Source organism: Hypomesus transpacificus, chromosome 7 (assembly GCF_021917145.1).
Source record: "Hypomesus transpacificus isolate Combined female chromosome 7, fHypTra1, whole genome shotgun sequence".
Lineage (NCBI taxonomy): Eukaryota > Metazoa > Chordata > Actinopteri > Osmeriformes > Osmeridae > Hypomesus > Hypomesus transpacificus.
The window spans coordinates 10,191,043-10,212,547 of NC_061066.1; the positions used below are offsets into that span (position 1 = coordinate 10,191,043).

At 49.3% G+C, this 21,505-nt stretch overlaps 3 protein-coding genes across 4 annotated transcripts; all 3 read left to right on the forward strand.

Annotated features, from left to right (window-relative positions):
• Positions 1 to 336: 336 nt before the first annotated feature.
• trim24 (tripartite motif containing 24) lies at positions 337 to 8,357 on the forward strand (the record flags this gene model as incomplete). The annotated part of the gene is made up of 19 exons (XM_047023096.1): positions 337 to 419; positions 804 to 1,129; positions 1,408 to 1,526; positions 1,867 to 2,014; positions 2,120 to 2,252; positions 2,350 to 2,466; positions 2,892 to 3,006; positions 3,251 to 3,397; positions 3,582 to 3,696; positions 4,054 to 4,442; positions 4,556 to 4,678; positions 5,299 to 5,410; positions 5,512 to 5,569; positions 5,777 to 5,909; positions 5,986 to 6,341; positions 6,536 to 6,665; positions 6,760 to 6,834; positions 7,670 to 7,843; positions 8,088 to 8,357. Coding segments are annotated over exons 2-19 (2,985 nt in total), but the record flags the coding sequence as incomplete, so codon positions are not given.
• A 1,912-nt stretch (positions 8,358 to 10,269) lies between these two features.
• Positions 10,270 to 14,417, forward strand: atxn10 (ataxin 10). Of its 2 annotated transcripts, none has more exons than XM_047023060.1 (11): positions 10,270 to 10,411; positions 10,758 to 10,967; positions 11,069 to 11,154; positions 11,348 to 11,447; positions 11,890 to 12,057; positions 12,345 to 12,425; positions 12,680 to 12,821; positions 12,900 to 13,008; positions 13,440 to 13,612; positions 13,792 to 13,855; positions 14,051 to 14,417. In XM_047023060.1, the coding sequence occupies exons 1-11, from the start codon at positions 10,281 to 10,283 to the stop codon at positions 14,242 to 14,244; spliced, it is 1,458 nt and encodes a 485-aa protein (XP_046879016.1). In that variant the 5' UTR covers positions 10,270 to 10,280; the 3' UTR covers positions 14,245 to 14,417. The 2 variants fall into 2 exon arrangements, with proteins under 2 accessions (XP_046879016.1, XP_046879017.1); XM_047023061.1 differs by having other exon boundaries at positions 11,351 to 11,447.
• Positions 14,418 to 14,780: 363 nt separating this feature from the next.
• On the forward strand, positions 14,781 to 19,010 carry cdpf1 (cysteine rich DPF motif domain containing 1). The gene is made up of 3 exons (XM_047023062.1): positions 14,781 to 14,939; positions 18,324 to 18,435; positions 18,557 to 19,010. Exons 1-3 carry the CDS (start codon positions 14,830 to 14,832, stop codon positions 18,692 to 18,694), a joined length of 360 nt encoding a protein of 119 aa, XP_046879018.1. The 5' UTR covers positions 14,781 to 14,829; the 3' UTR covers positions 18,695 to 19,010.
• Positions 19,011 to 21,505: the final 2,495 nt, after the last annotated feature.

The window sequence follows — 21,505 nt, forward strand, 5'->3', positions numbered from 1 at the left end:
TTTGACACGCTGTTACATTTGGTCTCTGTGCTTCCACGGCACTTGAGGGAGAGCAGGGGCGCCACCAGGAATTTTGGGCCCCATGTAAAAAAAAAAGGTTTATAATTTCTATTCGTTTGACATTTTTTGGGGGCCCCTGTCAGTCAATCTTAGAATCGTCCTAACGTTTCCTTTGTTTATTGGTTGAAGGAACAAGAATCACGTGCACAATGTTCCCTGCAGCGTCGAAAATAAGTTTCCGTCAGGTCCTGGCCTTGCCTCGCGTTTACCAAATATGTTTGACCTTCGACAGCCACTGTATCAAAACGTAACTGCGCAATGCTTTCTGGGTAATGAGTGTGTGAAGATAATAACGCACAGATGGCCGTTCTCATCGTAGCGAGCTACATTTTAAAAAACTGCATATGTTACCATATAACGTAAGTGTGATACAAAGGGTTGATACAGCATTACTCATATTATGTGTGTACGATCATTTTCGGGTGGCAGTATCGGTGGTTCCTATACAGTATTTCTTTACGTGATGTATTTTCTTTGTGGCAGGATGTGTGAGCTAGGTCCAGTACATGGCCACAGTTAGCTTTTCAAGAGAAACGGTTGAGTGCATTATTTAATACCTTTGGCTAACGGTGGCCAGTATGTCCTAGCTATGAATACATACTATCTGACTGTTACATTAACCTCTGTTTCTGGTTAGCTATACCTGTCAGCTGGTCATCAGACCTCGGCTATAGTTCAGTTGGTAGTTAGCGTAGCTAGCTAACAGCATAGCACAAACTACGATATCCTGCTTCATGTTAAAGGCTTGCCACGCACAGGCACATTAACAATCACCTTTGTGAGAATTGGATATAGACAATGGATAGCCCAGAAAATATTGACAACGATGACATTGTCATCATTGTGGAGAACGAAGCGGAAAGCTTGCCAGCCGAGGAAGAAAGGGCAAAGCAAGGTACCTTCGGCCTGATGGATACGTGTCCTGTCTGCAAGTTAAATTTCCACAATCGAGAGCCGAAGCTTCTGCCGTGTCTTCACTCTTTCTGCAAGCGGTGCCTGCCGCCGCCCTCTAGGACGTCTGCCGACCCAAGGCGAGATCCACAACTTCATATCGACAACGCAAAGCCACGTGAGACCCCCTAGTCTGTTATTTAGCGCATATATATTACTTACTACTACTATGTGTATATAGATATATTATTGTTATTTTATTTTTTACATGTGACTAATTTAGCAGACGTTGTATTTATGCTGTAGCGGAGTGCCCCATTAATATTTTATTAATATATGTAATTTCTTGATTTGCAGTCAAGACATGGAGCCTCACATACTCCCCACATACAGTGTAGATAGCAGGTAGTGTGTGTACTGGTATGTCTGTTCATTTGTGTTGTCTCCTGGTTCCAGTCAGTGCTTTGCGCTGCCCCGTGTGTCGGCAGGAGTGCTGGGACGTGGATGTGCTGGATAACTTCTTTGTGAAGGACTCGGTGGAGGTTCCCAGCAGCACTGTTGAGAAGAGCGGACAGGTGTGCTGCTCCACCTCTTAGACACCATCTTCTCTGCAACTCACATCACACCTTCCCCCTCCTCCCCTGGTCACGCCACACCTCCCCCCTCCTCCCCTGGTCACTCCACACCTCCCTGCTCCTCTCCAGGTCACTCCACAGCCCCCTCCTCCCCTGGTCACTCCACACCTCCCTGCTCCTCCCCCTTCTCTCCTGGTCACTCCACACCTCCCTCTCCCCTCCTCCTCCCCTGGTTGCTCCGCACCTCCCTGCTCCTCCCTCTCCTCTCCTGGTCACTCCACACATCCCTGCTTCTTTCTCAGCCTACTTGAAACCCCTTTCTCTCATGGCCTCTCTCCAGGTGTGTATGAGCTGTGATGACAACACTGAGGCCACGGGCTACTGTGTGGAGTGTGTGGAGTTCCTATGTGTGACCTGTGTGGAAGCTCACCAGAGAGTCAAGTTCACTAGAGACCATACCATCCGCCAGAAGGAGGAGATGTCACCAGGTGCGCGCTCTCCCTCCCTCCCCCCCACCCCCCCGTATGTGTGTCTGATGGGTGTGTGTGTCTGATGTGTGTGTGTGTGTCTGACGTGTGTGTGTGTGTCTCCAGATGCAGTGGGTCTGTCCACCCAGAAGCCCGTGTTCTGTGATATTCACAAGCAGGAGCCTCTGAAGCTGTTCTGTGAGACATGTGACCGCCTCACCTGCAGAGACTGTCAGCTGCTGAAACACAAAGACCACAAGTATGTTCACCTCCACCTCAGGGCCTCACCTTTCCTCCTCCCTCCACTCCTCAGATCTTCCTTCTCTTGTCCTCACATCTCCCCTCCTCTCCTCCAGCTACCAGTTCCTGGAGGATGCCTACAGGAACCACCGGCAGCATCTGGAGAACATGACGCTGCAGCTGCAGGAGAAGAGGAAGGCAATAGAGGAGGTCTCGAACTGCATCAACAGCGGGTAACTGCTCTCCCTCTGTGTCAGGGTTAACTCTACCTGCGTGTGTCAGGGTTAACTCTACCTGTGTGTGTCAGGGTTAACTCTACCTGTGTGTGTCAGAGTTAACTCTACCTGCATGTGTCAGGGTTAACTCTACCTGTGTGTGTCAGAGTTAACTCTACCTGTGTGTGTCAGAGTTAACTCTACCTGTGTGTGTCAGAGTTAACTCTACCTGCGTGTGTCAGAGTTAACTCGACACAAGAATACCTGCTTCAAACTGTTTCATCTGTCACTGGTGATCAGACCCCTCACAATACAGTTGAGACATAAAGCCAGTATTCATTGTAACAAACAACTGAGACTGACGTGGACAGTCCAGTTGGAATAGAGATTTGTAGACTGACTTGTTCTCAAGTCATTTACGTTTTCCATCTTTCTCCGTTCAGGCTGCAGCAAGTGGATGAGAACCGCAAGTCCGTCACCAACGAAATCAAGAAGTCCATCTGCAACTTGATCCTGGAGATCAACAGAAAAGGCAAGATCCTGGTGAATCAGCTGGAGGTTCGTCTGTTATATGATATAGATGTATATAGGAGGTATATATACTGATATAGGACATGCTGTCCCCCTGTGTACACATGCTGTATTTCATCCCTGTGCCTACCTGTATGTCATCATATTACTCATGTCATTGAGTGTACTGTGTTGTAATAGTGATGTTATTCGGCGTATGGTGTTGCTATGGTGATGTTATTTGGTGTAGGGTGTTGCTATGGTGATACCTGAGCAGGTGATGTTCCTCCAGACACTGACTAAGGACCACGAATCTGGCCTCCGCAAGCAGCAGGACGACGTCAGCTCCCTCACCAGACACCTCGACCATGTCATCAGCTTCACCAAGTGGGCCACAGCCAATCACAGTGGCACGGCTCTGCTCTACTGCAAGAGACTGGTACCTTACTGGCTATTCTATTATGAATTATTTAGGGAGTAATCCATTGTGGTAAATGTCTTAAAGGGGCAAATGTTAAGCCGTGTTAGGCGTAAAGTTGTCGGGGTAAATGTAGTGCTGGGGTAGGTGTTGAGTGTGTAGGGGTAAGTGTGGTCTTGAGCGAAGCATTGCCTGTGTGTTCCAGATCCTCTGCCAGATCCACTACCTGATGAGGGCCAACTGCAGCGCCTCCATCGTCCCTCAGAGCTCTGTCCGCTTCCAGTGCCGCTCAAGCTTCTGGGCCTCCAATGTGGACCTGGGTAAGAACCCCGGGTTAGGGTTAGCTAACCGGGGCGTGGGGGGGGGGGGGGGCAAGGGGGTCTCCGTAGCTACGACGGATAGTTAGAAAATTCAGGAGGTGCACGTCAACTTCTCCGAGGGCTGACGGAGAGCTCGTAGAGGTTGTTCCACGGAGACGAGGCGTTCCCATGTGTCCGTTTTTCAAAAAATGCAGAAGCATGTATCGGGCTATTAATCAGAAGGTTCCTGGCCGTACCAAATGACGTTGTGTCCTTGGGCAAGGCAATACACCCTACTTGCCCCGGGGAGATTGTCCCTGTACTTACTGTAAGTGGCTCTGGATAAGAGCGTCTGCTAAATGACTAAATGTCCTCCAGGCTCCCTGGTGGTGGAGCGTGTCCCTGGTCGCCAGGCCGGCCCCATGCAAGCATTCCCTCAGCCTCCCGGCCCCCCGGGCCCTCGGGCAGAGCCCCCCCACGGGGCAGCATTCTCCAGCGCGGCGCAGCAGAGGCAGAGCACCCTGGCCCAGCTGCAACTGCAGGTGGAGAAGCTGGCCCAGCAGCCCAGCCGGCCGCCCAACCACTGGTCCTGGTACCAGAGGCTGCCTGGTCCTGGGGCCCCCGCCCCCCCCAGCAGGCCCCTCCAGGGGGGCTCCCCCTCCCAAGGCCACCCCAGCCTAAGCCAGCAGGGACGGAGGTACGCCCCCCCCCACGCCAATGCCAGGAGCCCCCCCTCCATGCTAGGAAACTCAGGGTTCCCCCCTCAGGTAGGAGTCTCATTGGTCGGGTGGGGGGGGGGGGGGGGGGGGTGTATAGAGTGTGTGCAGTGTGCTTCCTGGTGTATAGCGTGTGTGTGTGAGATCTCTCCCTCCTACTGCAGTCTCTGAGAGAGCTGATCCATGGGTCTGGCTTCCCCCCCAAACCCCTGGAGACCCTGCAGGGGCCTGGGGCCTCGCGCTTCCCCCACTCCCTCACCAACACCATCAGCCCCTCGCTGCACCAGGTAGGCAGCACAGCCTCGGTCGGGGTGTGGAAGGTGTAAAACCTATAGCATTATCCCTGTACTACCTATAGCATTATCCCTGCACTACCTATAGCATTATCCCTGTACTACCTATAGCATTATCCCTGCACTACCTATAGCAGTATCCCTGTACTACCTATAGCATTATCCCTGTACTACCTATAGCATTATCCCTGTACTACCTATAGCATTATCCCTGCACTACCTATAGCATTATCCGTGTGCTACCTATAGCATTATCCCTGCACTACCTATAGCATTATCCCTGTGCTACCTATAGCATTATGCCTGCACTACCTATAGCAGTATCCCTGTACTACCTATAGCATTATCCCTGTGCTACCTATAGCATTATGCCTGCACTACCTATAGCAGTATCCCTGTACTACCTATAGCATTATCCCTGTGCTACCTATAGCATTATGCCTGCACTACCTATAGCATTATGCCTGCACTACCTATAGCAGTATCCCTGTACTACCTATAGCATTATCCCTGTACTACCTATAGCAGTATCCCTGTACTACCTATAGCATTATCCATGTACTACCCATAGCAGTATCCCTGTAAACCCTAACCTTTACCTGTCGGTGTTCCAGAGGGGCATGGTGGAGCCATCATCCTACTTGCGGAGGAGTGAGCCGTCGTCAGCCCCCACCATCTCCCTCCCCAGACCCTCCCACCTCCCCACGCTGGCCTCTGACAGGACTGGTACGTCTTGACAGTCTTCCTCTGATGTAGAACTGCATGAGAACCATGTAGAACTGCATGAGAAACATGTAGACCTGTTTCTAACCTGTCTGTCTCTGAAGCTCAAGGAAGACAGAACTCACCTATGTCTAAACCGTCGTCCTCGGAGGCCAATACTGGGTTGGTGTCCCTTTCTGTCCATCACATCTTACACACTTGTACACACAAACATGTTGTAAACCTGTTTAGGACACAAGTAGTAGTTGTGTTCAGAAGTATACTGCTGTCTAATCGCTATTTCAACCCTCCTTTACTCAAACTGTAACCTTTTGTGACCTCACTCACTCACATGCACTCACACACACACGGTTGTTGTCTAATCTGTAGGACGGTGTCGTGGAAGCGCTCCGAACCTGTGGCCCCGCCCCCAGCCCCACCCAGCAAGCGGCGGAGGAGGTCATCTCCTGGACCGATCATAGTGATCAAGGACGAGCCGGAGGATGATGAAGAAGTCAGCTATGTGAGTGTTGCTGGCAGAGCTACTACTTTAATTGATCTGCCTGTGTGTGTGACCGCCTGCCCCTTGCTGCCTGCAGGTGCAGTCCAGCGTGGGGGCCAGCCTGCCAGACAGCAGCACAGGGGTGCAGTCTCAACCCGGCCTGCAGGGGGCATCTCCCCCGGGCCCCGAGCCAGCAGAGCCGCAACCAGAACCGCGACCAGAGCCCGAGAAGGCTCCAGAGACCCCTAACGAGGCCAGCCCTAACGAGGAGGGCACTAACGAGGTTCCTAACGAGGAGGGAGCTAACAAGGTTCCTAATGAAGCAACTGAAGAAGACCCTAACGAGGACTGGTGTGCCGTGTGTCAGAACGGAGGAGAGCTGCTCTGCTGTGACAAGTGTCCCAAGGTGTTCCACCTGGCCTGCCACATCCCCAGCCTGAAGGAGTCTCCCAGGTGAGGAGGAGCCCAGAGTTCCAGGGTTTGGGGGGGGGGGGGGGTGTGTGTAAGCGTTTAGGTTCTAGATTAACGATGCCATGACTAAACCCTAATAGAGACACCCACAGCTTAGGAGCTCTGCTGTATACACCATGTCCTCCAACCATGTCCTCTAAACCATGTCCTCTAACCATGCTCCACCCCTGGACCAGTGGAGAGTGGTTCTGCTCATTCTGCCGGGACCTTGCTTCCCCGGAGATGCTGTACCCTGGAGACAAGCTGGATCCTGCGGGTGTGAAGGAGGAGCCAGGCACGGAGGCCTTCACCCCGCTGGAACGCAGGGTACGTGGCTCTGCTGAGGACGAGCATCGCTGTATCACCAGCTTCCTGTCGCACTCGGTCACCTTGAGCTAACTGGATATTTCTGTCTCTGTAGAAGTGTGAGAGGTTGTTACTGCGGATCTTCTGCAACGAGTTCAGTACTGACTTCCAGGAGCCAGCCTCGCCAGCGGTACACACCTCATCTTCCCTCCTGTCCTCTCTACCCTCCTCTCTTCTCTCCCCTCTTCTCTCCCCTCCTCTCCCCTCTTTTCTCTCCTCCTCCCTCTTGTCCTGTCTACCCTCTTCTCCTCTCTCTCCTCCATCCTCTTCTCTCTCCACCTCCCTCCTGTCCTCTCTACCCTCCTCTCCTCCAGGGGCGGTTTTAGGCACGGGCCGACCGGGCAGAGACTAACCCGGGGCGCCACGAAGTTAGGGGCGGCTTTTTCCGCAATTTGTGTGTTTGGCGCCCTCTGCTGGCCAAAGAAAGGTAGGGGGGGGTGTAAGTGAAAAAGTCGTCCGGGGCACCAAATGTGCTAGGACCGCCACTGCTCTCCCCTCTTCTCTCCTCCTTCCTCCTCTCTCTCCTCTTCTCTCCTCCTTCTCTCCTCCTGCCTCCTTTCTCTCCTCCTTCCTCCTCTCTCCCCTCTTCTCTCCTCCTTCCTCCTCTCTTCTCTCCTCCTTCCTCCTCTCTTCTCTCCTCCTTCCTCCTCTCTTCTCTCCTCCTTCCTCCTCTCTCTCCTTTTCTCTCCTCCTCCTCTCTCTCCTTTTCTCTCCTCCTTCTCTCCTCCTCTCTCCCCTCTTCTCTCCTCCTTCCTCCTCTCTCTCCTTTTCTCTCCTCCTTCCTCCTCTCTCCCCTCTTCTCTCCTCCTTCCTTTTCTCTCCTCCTTCCTCTTCTCTCCTCCTTCCTCCTCTCTCCCCTCTTCTCTCCTCCTTCCTCCTCTCTCTCCTCTTCTCTCTCCTTTCTTCCTTCCATTCTCCTTCATAGGCGCTAACCCTAACTCTTCCACCTTTGTCTCTCTGTTCAGGAGCTCCGTAGGTACAGAGACGTGATAGCCACGCCCATCGACCTATCTGCGGTGAAGCGCAAGCTGGATGTCCGGGAGAGGTCAGAGGTCAAGGACAGGGCTCACTACCGCAGCACAGAGGAGTTTGTTGCTGACGTCCGACTCATCTTCAAGAACTGCTCCAAGATCTATAAGGTATGGGTGGATGGAAGGATTGCTAACACTCAGAATTATACTTTAATCTCACATCAGTTCAGCATAAACAGTACATGGTGCATCAGATGTCATGGTGACCTGCCATTATGGGATGTTAGTGAGAGGGGTTTAGCTCAGCAGGTGTGTGTGTGTGTATATATATATATATATATATATATACACACATATAATATGATGCATATCAAATGTCATGGTTACCTGCTACTATGGGATGTGTTGCCAGGCGGAGTCGGAGGTGGGCAGTGCCGGCCTGTTCCTGCAGGAGTTCTTTGAGGAGCAATTGAAGCTCCTCTACCCAGACACCACCTTCCTGGGGGTGAAGGAGGAAGGGATGATTCCTCCCGTGGAGGATGAGATGGAGGAGGGGGACATGGCCCCTGTGGAGGACGACCTGCCCCCGTCTCCTGCTGAGGGTATCCCCCCTGTCGAGGAGGAGGAGGAGGAGGAGGACAGGAGTCCAGGAGAGGAGGGTAGTCTTGGAGAGAAGGAGGGGGAGGGGAGTACTGGGAAGGAGGGGGAGGAGGGGAGTCCTGGAGAGAAGGGGGGGGAGGGCAGGAGTTCAAGAGAGGAGAAGGAGGGAGGCGCAGAGGAGGAAGAAGGGGTTCATCCTGTAGGGGAAAAAGAGGAGGAGGAGGAGAGGAGGAGTGCTGGAAAGGAGTTAGAGGAGGAGAGGGGGATTTCACTGATAGAAGAGAAGAGAGGGGAGGAGAGGAGTCCTGGAGAGGAGAGAAGAAGGGAGGAGAGAAGAGGGGAGGAGAGGAGTCCTGGAGAGGGGAGGAGAGGGGAGGAGAGGAGTCCTGGAGAGGGGAAGAGAGGGGAGGAGAGGAGTCCTGGAGAGGGGAAGAGAGGGGAGGAGAGGAGTCCTGGAGAGGGGAAGAGAGGGGAGGAGGGGAGTCTTGCTGTAAAGGAGAGGAAGGAGGAGAAAACTTCTGCTGGTACAGAGGGAACAGCTGCAGACTCTGTAGGTTCTCCTCCGCCCCCCTCTCCCCCCAGGGGGGAGGCCCCTCCACTCATAGACCACTCCCCGCTCACCCCTGACCACCAGAGCCCCCCCAGCCCAGCCCCCACAGCCACAGAACAACAGAGGGGAGAGGAGGAGATGGAGACTGAGTGAAGGGGCGGGGATTTGATTCTTCGAGTTGACCTGTATGTCTCTCGCTGTAAACACACTCTCCTGGCCGCAAGGACACTTTTTATATTGTTTGCAATAAGGTTGTGTTACTTATCTGTGTACATGGATGAACAATGAGTGCAGTATGGAAACATTGTTGTTAATTTACCTTGCAATGTCTGGAGAGAGGTTACTATGTTTCTGTGAATTCCCATTACTTTTACAAGAACACAAACTATCATTTAGTAATGTCCAATATTATCTACTCTAATCATGTTGTCATCTGTAAATACGAATGTTCCGTGTGTCTGAACACACTTTTTACCATTTAAAGGAACATTCAGCTGGGGTCTGTACCTACTGCATGAAAACAATAAACAATTCTCTAACCCTTTGTTTTCTCTCACAGTGACTGTTTTTGTGTCGACTTGTATTTAGTCTGTATCCTATACAAACAATACAGAATAGTGGCACGAATGTCCCCGGACTAACCCTGGCCCCGGACTAACCCTGGCCCCGGACTAACCCTGGTAGTGACCCAGGAGGCAGCAGTCGGACCAGGCAGGCTGAGCGGCACAGATGTGACCTCTGACCCTGCGCACCTCCCCAGCAGGGAGGAGTCCTGACTCCAGTCTTCCTCACATGGGGAGGAGTCCTGACTCCAGTCTTCCTCACATGGGGAGGAGTCCTGACTCCTGTGTTCCTCACATGGGGAGGAGTCCTGACTCCTGTGTTCCTCACATGGGGAGGAGTCCTGACTCCAGTCTTCCTCACATGGGGAGGAGTCCTGACTCCAGTCTTCCTCACATGGGGAGGAGTCCTGACTCCAGTCTCCAGTCTCTGCCAGGATGATCCCCTCCCTCTGCTCCACATTCACAACACTAAACTCCACAATTATCTAGCAAAAACAAACACTGCAGTTAAAACAATTGTCTTATCAAAATAAAAGAATGTACAGAAACACCATCACATGGACAGACATTTCTATTTCAAGGTAATTTTGGGGGGTAAATCTGTCTTATAGTTGACTTATTTTTATGGTGTAGAGACAGGACTGACAGGACGCATACAGCAAAGCATCCAGGAGGGATTCGAACCTTGAAATCTGGCCTCTACATCACTAGAGGCAGTCAGCTTCTCCATGATCTCAATGTTTTTGTCATTTAGGTTATAATTTAAATTGACTGTTTTCTAATCAAAAACGTTCAACAACGCAGGTGACTCCGCCCTTCATATTTTTTTCATCCAATCCTATCACAGGAAACAACTGAAACCAGTAACCACGCCCCTTCTATAAAAACTAAGATGGCGCTGTGCTTGAGCAACATGTCGGAGCTCACAGCATCAATCAATGAAATAATCAAAGAAGAATTCAGTGTAAAAGATTTACGAGTTTTGACATCTCTTACAACGGCTCTGCGTGAACAGGAATACAGGTGACACACGAGATCGTGTTTTGGAGATGGAACACTGTGAACTTAAACTCGCCAACCTGTCAGCTTCGTTGTAGTCAGTTGATGTACTTATGTTCAGTTTGATAAACCGCACATTATGATGACATATTTTTTTTACACCGAATGCTGTTATAGACAACGCTGTCATAGCTAATAAGCAGTTATACTACTAAAGCTATGGAGGCGAGACCGAGTGCTGTGACAGATCCTGCGCTCCTATACAACGCCGCCCGTGTGTGTGTGAGAGCTGTCTGGACAGATAGTTTAGTTTTACTCTTGTAGAAGTTGGGCTGTTGTAACCGTGAATATAATCGTAATTCTTCCCCAGGGACAGCATTCCCGAGGACGTGTTGGCGAGTCTGATGCCGGTGTTGAACCGGTTAGCAGACGAGATAGAGGCGGGGGCAGGTAGCGGAGAGGCCGGGGCGGGGGCAGGGGGGAGGCAGGCAGGGCCTTTGTCTCTCCAGATGATGGCTGAGTGCTTTAGGGCCCAGAGGAACGCCTGCATACAGAACACACACAACCAGAACCGACTCAGGTACTGAAGAAGACATTTAATCATGTACATAGCTTAGCTTCTAACCACTGTTACAGAAAGTAAATGTTGCTACTTGGGGTGTATAACCTGTTGTGCTGTAGAGAGCTGGGCTGTTTGGAGCTGTGTGTTCGGGTTGTGGGAGGGCTGTCTCAGCTGAACCTGTACTCCACCCAGGCTGCTTCAGAAGGTCAGTGGGCTCCAGGCTACAAACAATGTCTTTTTAGATTTGATCCAAAGTCACCTACTGGGGGGAATTGAACCTCAACGATCTCTAGATCTGCAGGCAAATGCTCACTGAGCTAAACCCATCCTATATGATTCATCCGTCTGCTCCTTGTCTCCTGTGATGCTGCCTTTGCCCCTCCTGTTTCCCATGAAAGCAGCTCTGCGTTGTGGGCTCCAGTTCCTGGGGAACGTTGCCGTGGGTAACCAGCTCTGCAAGGACCACATCTGGAACCTCTGCTTTCCTGATAAGATGCTGTACGCCTTCTCACCCTGCAAACACACACACACCCTCGTACATACACACACACACACAAGTATTGCTATATCTCATTGGTGTTTTTATGTGTGTCTGTGCAGGGTGTGTGTGTGCTCCCAAAGTCGTATTTGCGCAACCTCAAAAAATATTAAGGAGCATTTATACGAGTGCAAAGAATTGTTATGATGCAACCTATTTTCATTTATTCACAAAACGCTTGCTGATGAGTCTACTCCACAGTATGTGTCTGCTGTAAGCTGTTACTGTTACCAGTCCACTGTTCTATCCAACGTTACATAACCAGTTAAACTTCATCTTTATGTTCTTAATTTTAATGCAGTTTAGATAGTTAAAATTAGCTGTTTTAAAGTTGGGAGCACCAGTGCTACCAAGAAAAAAAGTTAATTTCGAGCCCTGCTGTGTGTGTGTGTGAACGTGCAGAGCCCTGCTCAGTGTAACAGACAGCAAGGCGGTGGGATATGCATCCATGGTTCTGCACTGCTGTCTGGACCAGGATAAGCTGCAGCTGATGGCCCAGCAGCAAGGGGGCCTGGCCCTGGCTCGCAGGGTCATTGAGCTCTGCCGGACACATCCAGACCTGGACTGGACGTATGTCTTTTGGAATGTGTGTGCATGTGTGCACGTGTGTAGGCTGGAGGGTTCGTGATAGGATACATAAATATGATGGAGGCTGATCCCCCTTGTGACAGAGGTCATAACCCTAAGCAGGATTACACTGTGTTTTCAAGTTAATTATCATATGCACATAAATTATTAGCAATTAAATAATAGATTAATAGACTTCTCTAACAGTCCAAACACATTACTCTACAATTAGACTTGGATACAATATTTAAAACAGTTTGTATATTCAGTGTTCTCCCTGAGTTCTGCAGAATTCTGATTGCTACCCAGCATTTCCTGAAGTCGCCTGTTGTGGTTGAGAGTATTTACGCCTGCATGGAGCCCCTGGAACGGTAACTCCAGTAGCTATCACTCTTATTATGACCTTGCTTGCTCTGATAATGAGCCTCTGTCATTCCCAATGATTTATTTTCAATGCTACTAACCATTTCACTGCTAGTTAAAATGAGCTGAAGCTAATGTTATGAAGGCTAATGCTAGCAGATGCTATAGGCTAAATATCACTGATGCAACAACAGGCTAGTGCTGGCCACTGCTTGATGCTAACGCTAGGTATTGCTAGCTAGCCTGTGAGCTGGTGTTGCAGGGTGACGTTGCTGCAGCTGGTTTCAGCCCAGCTAGGGGATGACTGCGTCATCACGCCCGGTGTTGCTCGTTTCCTCGCCACTCACTTCCAGGAGGATGGTGCTGCGGTGCTCTCCCTCGCCACGGCCTCTGCTGACCCCCAGGTAGGACTACAGTCTGGGGGGGACCTCCAGGTAGCACTAGAGTCTGCTAACAGACTGCTGTTTTCCCCCCTCTTCTAGGAGGCGCTAGTGGTCATCAGCTTGCTGGATGTGCTGTGTGAGATGACCTCCGACCACAAGGAGTTCATGTTCCTCCAGGACCAGCCAGGCCTCCTCAAGTCCACTGTTGGTAATCATGACGACACGCCGGGGATGAGAGGGCTGTGAGCGTCTGTGTAGGAGAGAATGTGTATGAATGAGAGAATGTGAGTGTGTGTAAGAGAGAGAGAGAATGTGTAGGGGTAGGAGAGTGTGTGTGTGTGTGTGTGTGTATGTGTACCAGAGTGTATGTGTGTAAGAGTGTGTGTGTGTGTGTGTGTGTGTGTAGGAGAGAGTGTGTGTGTGTGTGTGTGTGGGTGTAGGAGAGAGTGTGTGCGTGTAGGGGAGAGTGTTTGTGTGTCTGCCCTCACAGATCGGAGGGTTGGAGATACTTTTACATGTTATTCAGTTGATCAGACACTTCCAATGCAACATACAAATAGTGCATGTAGAAAACTCAGTAGAAGATCTTAGTTCTAAACACTGTTGACCTGCCTGGTCCTACTAACCCTCCTCCCACAGAGCTTTTACACAGGGTGCATCAGCTGGGAAAGACAAGTCACAACGTCTTCACCCCCACCCAGGACTTCTCCTCCTCTTCCTCCTCCTCCTCTTCTCCCTCCATCAGTTTCAAGGCCCATCTCGTCCGCTTCATAGGGAACCTGAGTCACCACCACACACACAACCAGAACCTGGTACACACACACACAGTCACACACAACCAGAACCTGGTACACACTCACAACCAGAAGCTGGCACACACACAACTAGAACCTTGTACAAACACATAACCAGAAGCTGGTACATAGACACACACACACACAACCAGAACCTGGTACACACACACAGGTTGGTCAGCTGTGTGTGTTTTCAGGTCCGGGACCTGGAAGGAATACCTTTGATCCTGGACAACTGCAGCATCGACAGCAAAAACCCCTGTATCCTATTACACACACACACACCCACACACCTTAACCCTAATCCCTGTATCCTATGCTCTTATCCTAGTATCACACATACACACCCCTCTGTAGCCTGTTAACTTAACACACACACAACATACTAAACACCAAATGCACCCTCGCACACCAATCTTTGCTTTTCATTTGACCATAACGCACCCCTTCTGCCAGTTATCAGCCAATGGGTTTTGTTCACACTCCGGAACCTTCTGGAACAGAACCCAGAGAACCAGGAAGTGGTCGCAGCACTGGAGAAGCGTGGCCCGGCTGATGACTCCGCCCTCCTTAACCTAGGCTTCCGATTGGAGGAAAGGGATGGGAGCCTTCTGCTCAAACCTGTCAACAAGGATAAAGGAAATGATTAAGTGTGTGTGTGAGAGATGAGCAAGAAATTCATGAGTAAAGACAATGGTATTGTGTAATGTACATGATTTATGTTTAAATGTCCCCCCCCCAGCTCTAGCACAATGTTTCCCTCTGTAGATTACAAAGTACACTGATGAACAACATATTTCAATTAAATTAAGGTACCATTTAACTTCTTCTACAAGCTTGTGTCTTTTATAAACAACCTTAATGACAAGCTGCTTGGATATGTCTTACCGATATCATAGAAATATGAATTAGCTCAAATGTGCCCACTGTGCCTTGCAAATACAGACTGTTCTTTAACAAGGACCACCTCTCCTCCCAATGTCCTCCCACGGTTTTCAAGGAGCCATCAAGCTGCAGAAAGGATACAGGTGTTTGTTTTAAGATTGATCGATTTTGTATGTGATATTGTTATGAAATTTGATGCCAAAGAAAAATGCCCATCCTGGATGGAAAGTGTTAAATTAGTGTATGCCACTGGCCATCACACTCCCAACAGTAGGAGGCGTTAATGCGCCTCTCAATGCTACTAATCTGTCCATGTAAAGTGGAAAGAAGAACTATATCAAATTTAGAAGATGGAATCTAACACTGATGTCCTGCAGACACAGTTTACATGTCGCCTGTGTGGTCTGTCTACCCCCTTCACGTACTACGGACAGAAACCACCGAACACCAGATCTATAATGTAGGTAAACATTAATTCTGAAAGGGTTAGCTGTGGAGCTTCACGTGGGAGCGGATGTAGCTGCGAATTGCTGTCCGATTTCATGACGATAGTTTTCATGTGACATACTCGGTGACCAGGAGGGGAGGAAGCTGCTGGCGATAGCGGCTCACACAGTTGAGACGCAGCAACAGCCCGCAAATTTAGATTCCCACGTTTCTTTGGATCACCTCTCAGCTAAAGAAAATATATGGACACAAACTGCAAGCAGTGGCGCCTTAATGCACGGGCTTACCTGGGCTTAAGCCTGGGGCCTCGACAAATCAGGGGCCTCTTAATAATAATAATACAAAATAATAATGATGATAAACGTCCGTATTCGCGGTGTCATTACTCTGCTCAACACCGCATTTGGTGGTCGATGTGGAGGGAGGCCCCCTCTACCCCTTATCAAAATGTAACAAAATGTAGCAAAAACTAGAGACGGTACAATTTCGGTGCTTGTGTGCGTCGGTTGCAGATTGGTCCATTAATATTCAACAAGCTGAACACCCCTTGAGACAAGCTATTCTAACAACGTTGTCACCGGCAGTATATTTTTCACATGTAATAGTGATTCAAACAGTAGCTGCCATCTGCTAACTGAAAATATACCCCAAAACGCGACTTTTTGGTCTCTGTCAAGAACCCTGCGTGGAGAAGCTAGCCTAGCTGCTGTTGCTAGCCAAATTACACTGAAGGGATTGTTTGAATGCAACAGAAATTAAAAACGTTTCTTTTGAATTAACTACATTTTAGGCTGTGACATTGAAGACAGCAACACACCACACAAGCTTGAGTTTAAATACATTATTTAATGTGACATTACTTACTGTACAAGCAAGTCTTGAATTGCTTAAATGTACAGCGTTAATGACGTTAGCCTACACCAAGGCACGATACGATACTTGCTCTAATGCACTTTGTATCCATGCGACGTTGCTAACGTGTGTTAGACGTCACAACGAAGTTCCCTTCGTTGACCCAATGCACTTTTTACCACAAAAACTGATTTCAGCGTAAACCGTGCAACGGAACGTAAAAAAAATACAAGCAACTCAATTGCTACCAAGAAGATACTTTTGACATTTGCGATTAACGGGAGGGGGGCCTCAAAAAATGAGGGGGGGCCTCAAGTGATATTAAGACGCCCCTGACTGCAAGTGTTGGCGTCTAACAACAACCCAACTATTTAGTTAACTAGCTAACTTTAACTTACTATTACCACTGCAGTTGGTCGCCTCGATACACAACAAACTATGTAAAACCGATTATTTAAAGATGTATTTTATGGCAAGAAATACGACAATTAATATACCTGTATATATATTTGTGTAAAACTGGGGGGGGGAGGGTCAGATGGCTGAGCAGTTAGTCGGGCTATTAATCAGAAGGTTGTTGGTTCGATTTCCAGCCGTGCCAAATGACCTTGTACCCTTGGGCAAGGCACTTCGTCCTACTCGCCTCGGGGTGAATGTCCCTGTACTTACTGAAAGTCGCTGGATAAGAGCGTTTGCTAAATGTAATATAATGTTACTTGTGATTAGCTTTGATGAAGTGTTCATAAGTGTATATTTGGACGGCTGACACAAGGTGCGTTCGACATGGACTGACTTCATGCAGCGCTGCAGCCGGCTGCAGGCGGCTGACTTGAAACAGTGAATTCTGGTTATGCTTTTACGGTGCGTTCACACTGCAGCGTTTTTTACCGCTCTGCACTGCTGGCCTTCCCACAGTGCACCACGCTCGGGGGCGTCAGACAGATTAATTCAGAGCTGTAGTTCTCTTAAATCATTGTTGTGGTTCGTATAATGTCATGGCAAATGTGCAGACAAATACAACTTTTACACACATTAAGCAAAAATCCAATACGCTTTCTACATCTGACATGATCTTATCTACAGCACACAATAGGTTATCTTTTTCCACACTTTTTTTTAGGCAGAGTGAAAGATTAATTTCCACCCGCACTCTATGGAACGGGTCTTGTTCCGGCAGGAAAAAAAGATGCATCAGACATAAATGTTGACATGTGTAACCTTTTATTATATTACTCGAAATCTCTGCAAATCAATGGCTAGATTATGACTTGCCACTGCACATTCACTGTATGAATAGCGAGTGGCTGCCAGCCAGCATTTCAGAGTTGAATGTCAATCGTGTGCCGGGTGAGCTAGCTAGACTATGCAGCTAGCACTGAAGAAAGTTACGTAATGTGAAGAAACTGAATTAAAGTACAAAATACAACACACCAGGGACGCCGACAACCTCAGCAACCCTGCGCCAGGCATCATTTTTTTGACAATGCCTGGTTTCATTGAAAATGAATTGGAAGCCGACGCCCCGCTCTGCCCGCCCCGCTGCAGTGTGAACTGACCGTTAGTCCGACTTGAGACGGCGCCGAGGCTAGGTCGCTGTAATGTAGCCATCAAAGAACCGTGAGATCGATTTGGGAACTGCCGGCTGTGTAGCCGAGCGCATTTTCTCAAGCGCAACTGCACGGGTTCTAGTGACGACACAGCTATTTCATGATTGGCCAGACTTGCACATGACAACTTTGATGCGTGTTTTGTGATTATTCTGATACTTTCAGTTTCGCCAATGCTCAAATCCGGACCAAACTGTTTAATTTAATTTAAAAAAATTGGTGAAAGGGTTTTAGTCCGCCTCTTCACTAACGGAAAGACTACGTTTAATTATATAAAGTAAAGTCAGCAAACAGTGGTTAATCGGCCGTAACTGACGTCAACGCAGCAAACCACGAGAAGCTGGAATGTCCGACTTCACAGAGCCGTTTTTAATTCCTCCCCGACTGCAAGCGGCTACTCTCGCCGGTCGTTTCGTGCAGCCGCAGTCCATGTCGAACGCACCTAATTTGTTTGTCCTCCCGGGAGACAGAGATAGCGTTACGTTTAATGGGACATATCCACAATCATCTCCTCTCTGGGTTTTCTTTATCCTCTTCGATGAGTGCACCCGATAGCACAACAACTCTCCGGCATTTCGGCAACACAAAAGCAACAGACTGAAAGTAAATGTATGACTTTCTAATGGTTGGCGGGCAGCAGAAAGTATTTTTTTGCCCTCTAAGGGGGCGTACCCCTTGGAACATGATGTCATGTCAAAACTATGAATATAACCATAGCCAGTCTAAGGCCATGTTCACACTTGACTTCTTTTTTTTTGAAAAAAGCCCTGAAGGCAGTGCTTTTTTACAAGCAACCTATGGGAAAAGGAAAAAAGCGGCCGCCTTTTAAAAACTTCTAAAAAAGCGCAGCACCCGATGGGCTTTATAAAATGTGTCACCTTTTTCAGCCCTTCAGAGTTGCAGGTATGACTTAAGATTTTGTTTAAAATGCGTTGCAGATTGCTGGAAGAGTGCTATGTGACTAAAGACCCGTTCAGCCCAGACAGGGAGAGGTTCCTGGTGTTGGGGTCTCACTGCAGCAGCTGCAACTCTCCTGTCTGTGTTGGAAGTGTAAGGCCAACTACACCACATGTCACATGATGCATTTCTCCCTCTCTGTCCTATCTTCCTTTCCTCCCTCTTCTCCCCCCTCTCCCTGTCCAGGGACACTAACCTGCTGTTTTCTGTGCAGGACTGCAGCCTGTTCTACACCAGGAGGTTCTGTCTGGCCTGTGTGAGTCAGAACCAGAGCCAGTTGCCTCCACAGATCCAGGTTGAGCTGAGCAAGAAGAAATCCAGAAGCACAATTCCCCAGACAGCTCTGTCCTGACCCATATACCGGTTCTTACCCACACCCCCCCCTCCTCGTCCAGAACCCCCTCCCCTCGTCCAGACAGCCCTGTCCTTACCTCTCTCGTCCAATCAAAGACTGCATCAAGTCAAAAGGTTCAACACAGATTTTGCTTTTCCAGTTGACCCTTGACCTTTCTGCAACTAGACCAAGACTACCCTGAGGGGAGGACAGAGACCAGGAAGTGACATGTTGCGGTGACAGGGCAGCTGTGGAACACTGAAATGATCTGAAATTTATAATAAATGTAACATATCTTAAAATTCAAATAAACAATGTAGTATGTTTTACAATACATGTATGACTGCTGTAATTTATCAGTACTGTGTATATTCAGAGTTATTGGAAGTAGTAAACAGTTATAGCACATTGACTTTCATTAGAATTCAGAATTTGCTTTTATCCAATGCGACATCCAAAAAGAACTACAGCAGTACCAGGATCAGAAGAGATGTAACCCTAATACACCCAGCCCTGCAGCCCTGAGCCCTGCAGCCCTGAGCCCTGCAGCCCTGCAGCAGTACCATCTCCTCCAGCCTTGTAGCAGTACCATCTCCTTCCAGTCCTGCAGCAGTACCATCTCCCTGCAGCTGGACCCTCTCCTCCACCCTGGGTGGGGATGAGGGCTGGGGATGAGGGTGGGGATGAGGGTGGGGATGGGGTGGGAATGGGGATGACGGTGTGGATGAGGATGAGGGTGGGGTACTGTTCTCCAAATCCGATGGCCCGTGTGGAGGAATTCTGCAGAAATTAAGTCGCTCTTCCACAGGTAGCTGAACTTTAACTAGTCCAGCCAGATTTACTCGATATGGCAATGCATCTGTGAAAAGATTTATGGCATCATCTTGTCTTTTGTTTTAAGTTTTGACCGTAAGAGTCTTGATGAGATATTTTCCCCTTATAACCCATAGTGTGGGATTAAAATGTTTCACATTATTTGTGTATAATGAAAAGTTGTCAGAAAATCTGTCTCAAGGACACAAAAATCTCAAAATCCAATCCAAAACACGAGCCAAGCCAAGTATGGGGCAAGGCGAATATGGTAAAAAAACTAAAACAAATCCAATGGAAAATATGACCGTAGGGGGGACCCTGATGAACAGGCCAGGCCAACTTTGGGGCCTCTAGGGCCTTCCTAGGCAGAGTTATGGGCCGTGCAAAAGGGCAAGGCGAATATGGCTCAAAAAAAGTCCAAATCCAATGGAAAATATGACCGTAGGGGGGACCCTGATGAACAGGCCAGGCCAACTTTGGGGCCTCTAGGGCCTTCCTAGGCAGAGTTATGGGCCGTGCAAAAGGGCAAGGCGAATATGGCTCAAAAAAAGTCCAAATCCAATGGAAAATATGACCGTAGGGGGGACCCTGATGAACAGGCCAGGCCAACTTTGGGGCCTCTAGGGCCTTCCTAGGCAGAGTTATGGGCCGTGCAAAAGGGCAAGGCGAATATGGCTCAAAAAAAGTCCAAATCCAATGGAAAATATGACCGTAGGGGGGACCCTGATGAACAGGCCAGGCCAACTTTGGGGCCTCTAGGGCCTTCCTAGGCAGAGTTATGGGCCGTGCAAAAGGGCAAGGCGAATATGGCTCAAAAAAAGTCCAAATCCAATGGAAAATATGACCGTAGGGGGGACCCTGATGAACAGGCCAGGCCAACTTTGGGGCCTCTAGGGCCTTCCTAGGCAGAGTTATGGGCCGTGCAAAAGGGCAAGGCGAATATGGCTCAAAAAAAGTCCAAATCCAATGGAAAATATGACCGTAGGGGGGACCCTGATGAACAGGCCAGGCCAACTTTGGGGCCTCTAGGGCCTTCCTAGGCAGAGTTATGGGCCGTGCAAAAGGGCAAGGCGAATATGGCTCAAAAAAAGTCCAAATCCAATGGAAAATATGACCGTAGGGGGGACCCTGATGAACAGGCCAGGCCAACTTTGGGGCCTCTAGGGCCTTCCTAGGCAGAGTTATGGGCCGTGCAAAAGGGCAAGGCGAATATGGCTCAAAAAAAGTCCAAATCCAATGGAAAATATGACCGTAGGGGGGACCCTGATGAACAGGCCAGGCCAACTTTGGGGCCTCTAGGGCCTTCCTAGGCAGAGTTATGGGCCGTGCAAAAGGGCAAGGCGAATATGGCTCAAAAAAAGTCCAAATCCAATGGAAAATATGACCGTAGGGGGGACCCTGATGAACAGGCCAGGCCAACTTTGGGGCCTCTAGGGCCTTCCTAGGCAGAGTTATGGGCCGTGCAAAAGGGCAAGGCGAATATGGCTCAAAAAAAGTCCAAATCCAATGGAAAATATGACCGTAGGGGGGACCCTGATGAACAGGCCAGGCCAACTTTGGGGCCTCTAGGGCCTTCCTAGGCAGAGTTATGGGCCGTGCAAAAGGGCAAGGCGAATATGGCTCAAAAAAAGTCCAAATCCAATGGAAAATATGACCAGAATGGTAGGGGGGACCCTGATGAACAGGCCAGGCCAACTTTGGGGCCTCTAGGGCCTTCCTAGGCAGAGTTATGGGCCGTGCAAAAGGGCAAGGCGAATATGGCTCAAAAAAAGTCCAAATCCAATGGAAAATATGACCGTAGGGGGGACCCTGATGAACAGGCCAGGCCAACTTTGGGGCCTCTAGGGCCTTCCTAGGCAGAGTTATGGGCCGTGCAAAAGGGCAAGGCGAATATGGCTCAAAAAAAGTCCAAATCCAATGGAAAATATGACCGTAGGGGGGACCCTGATGAACAGGCCAGGCCAACTTTGGGGCCTCTAGGGCCTTCCTAGGCAGAGTTATGGGCCGTGCAAAAGG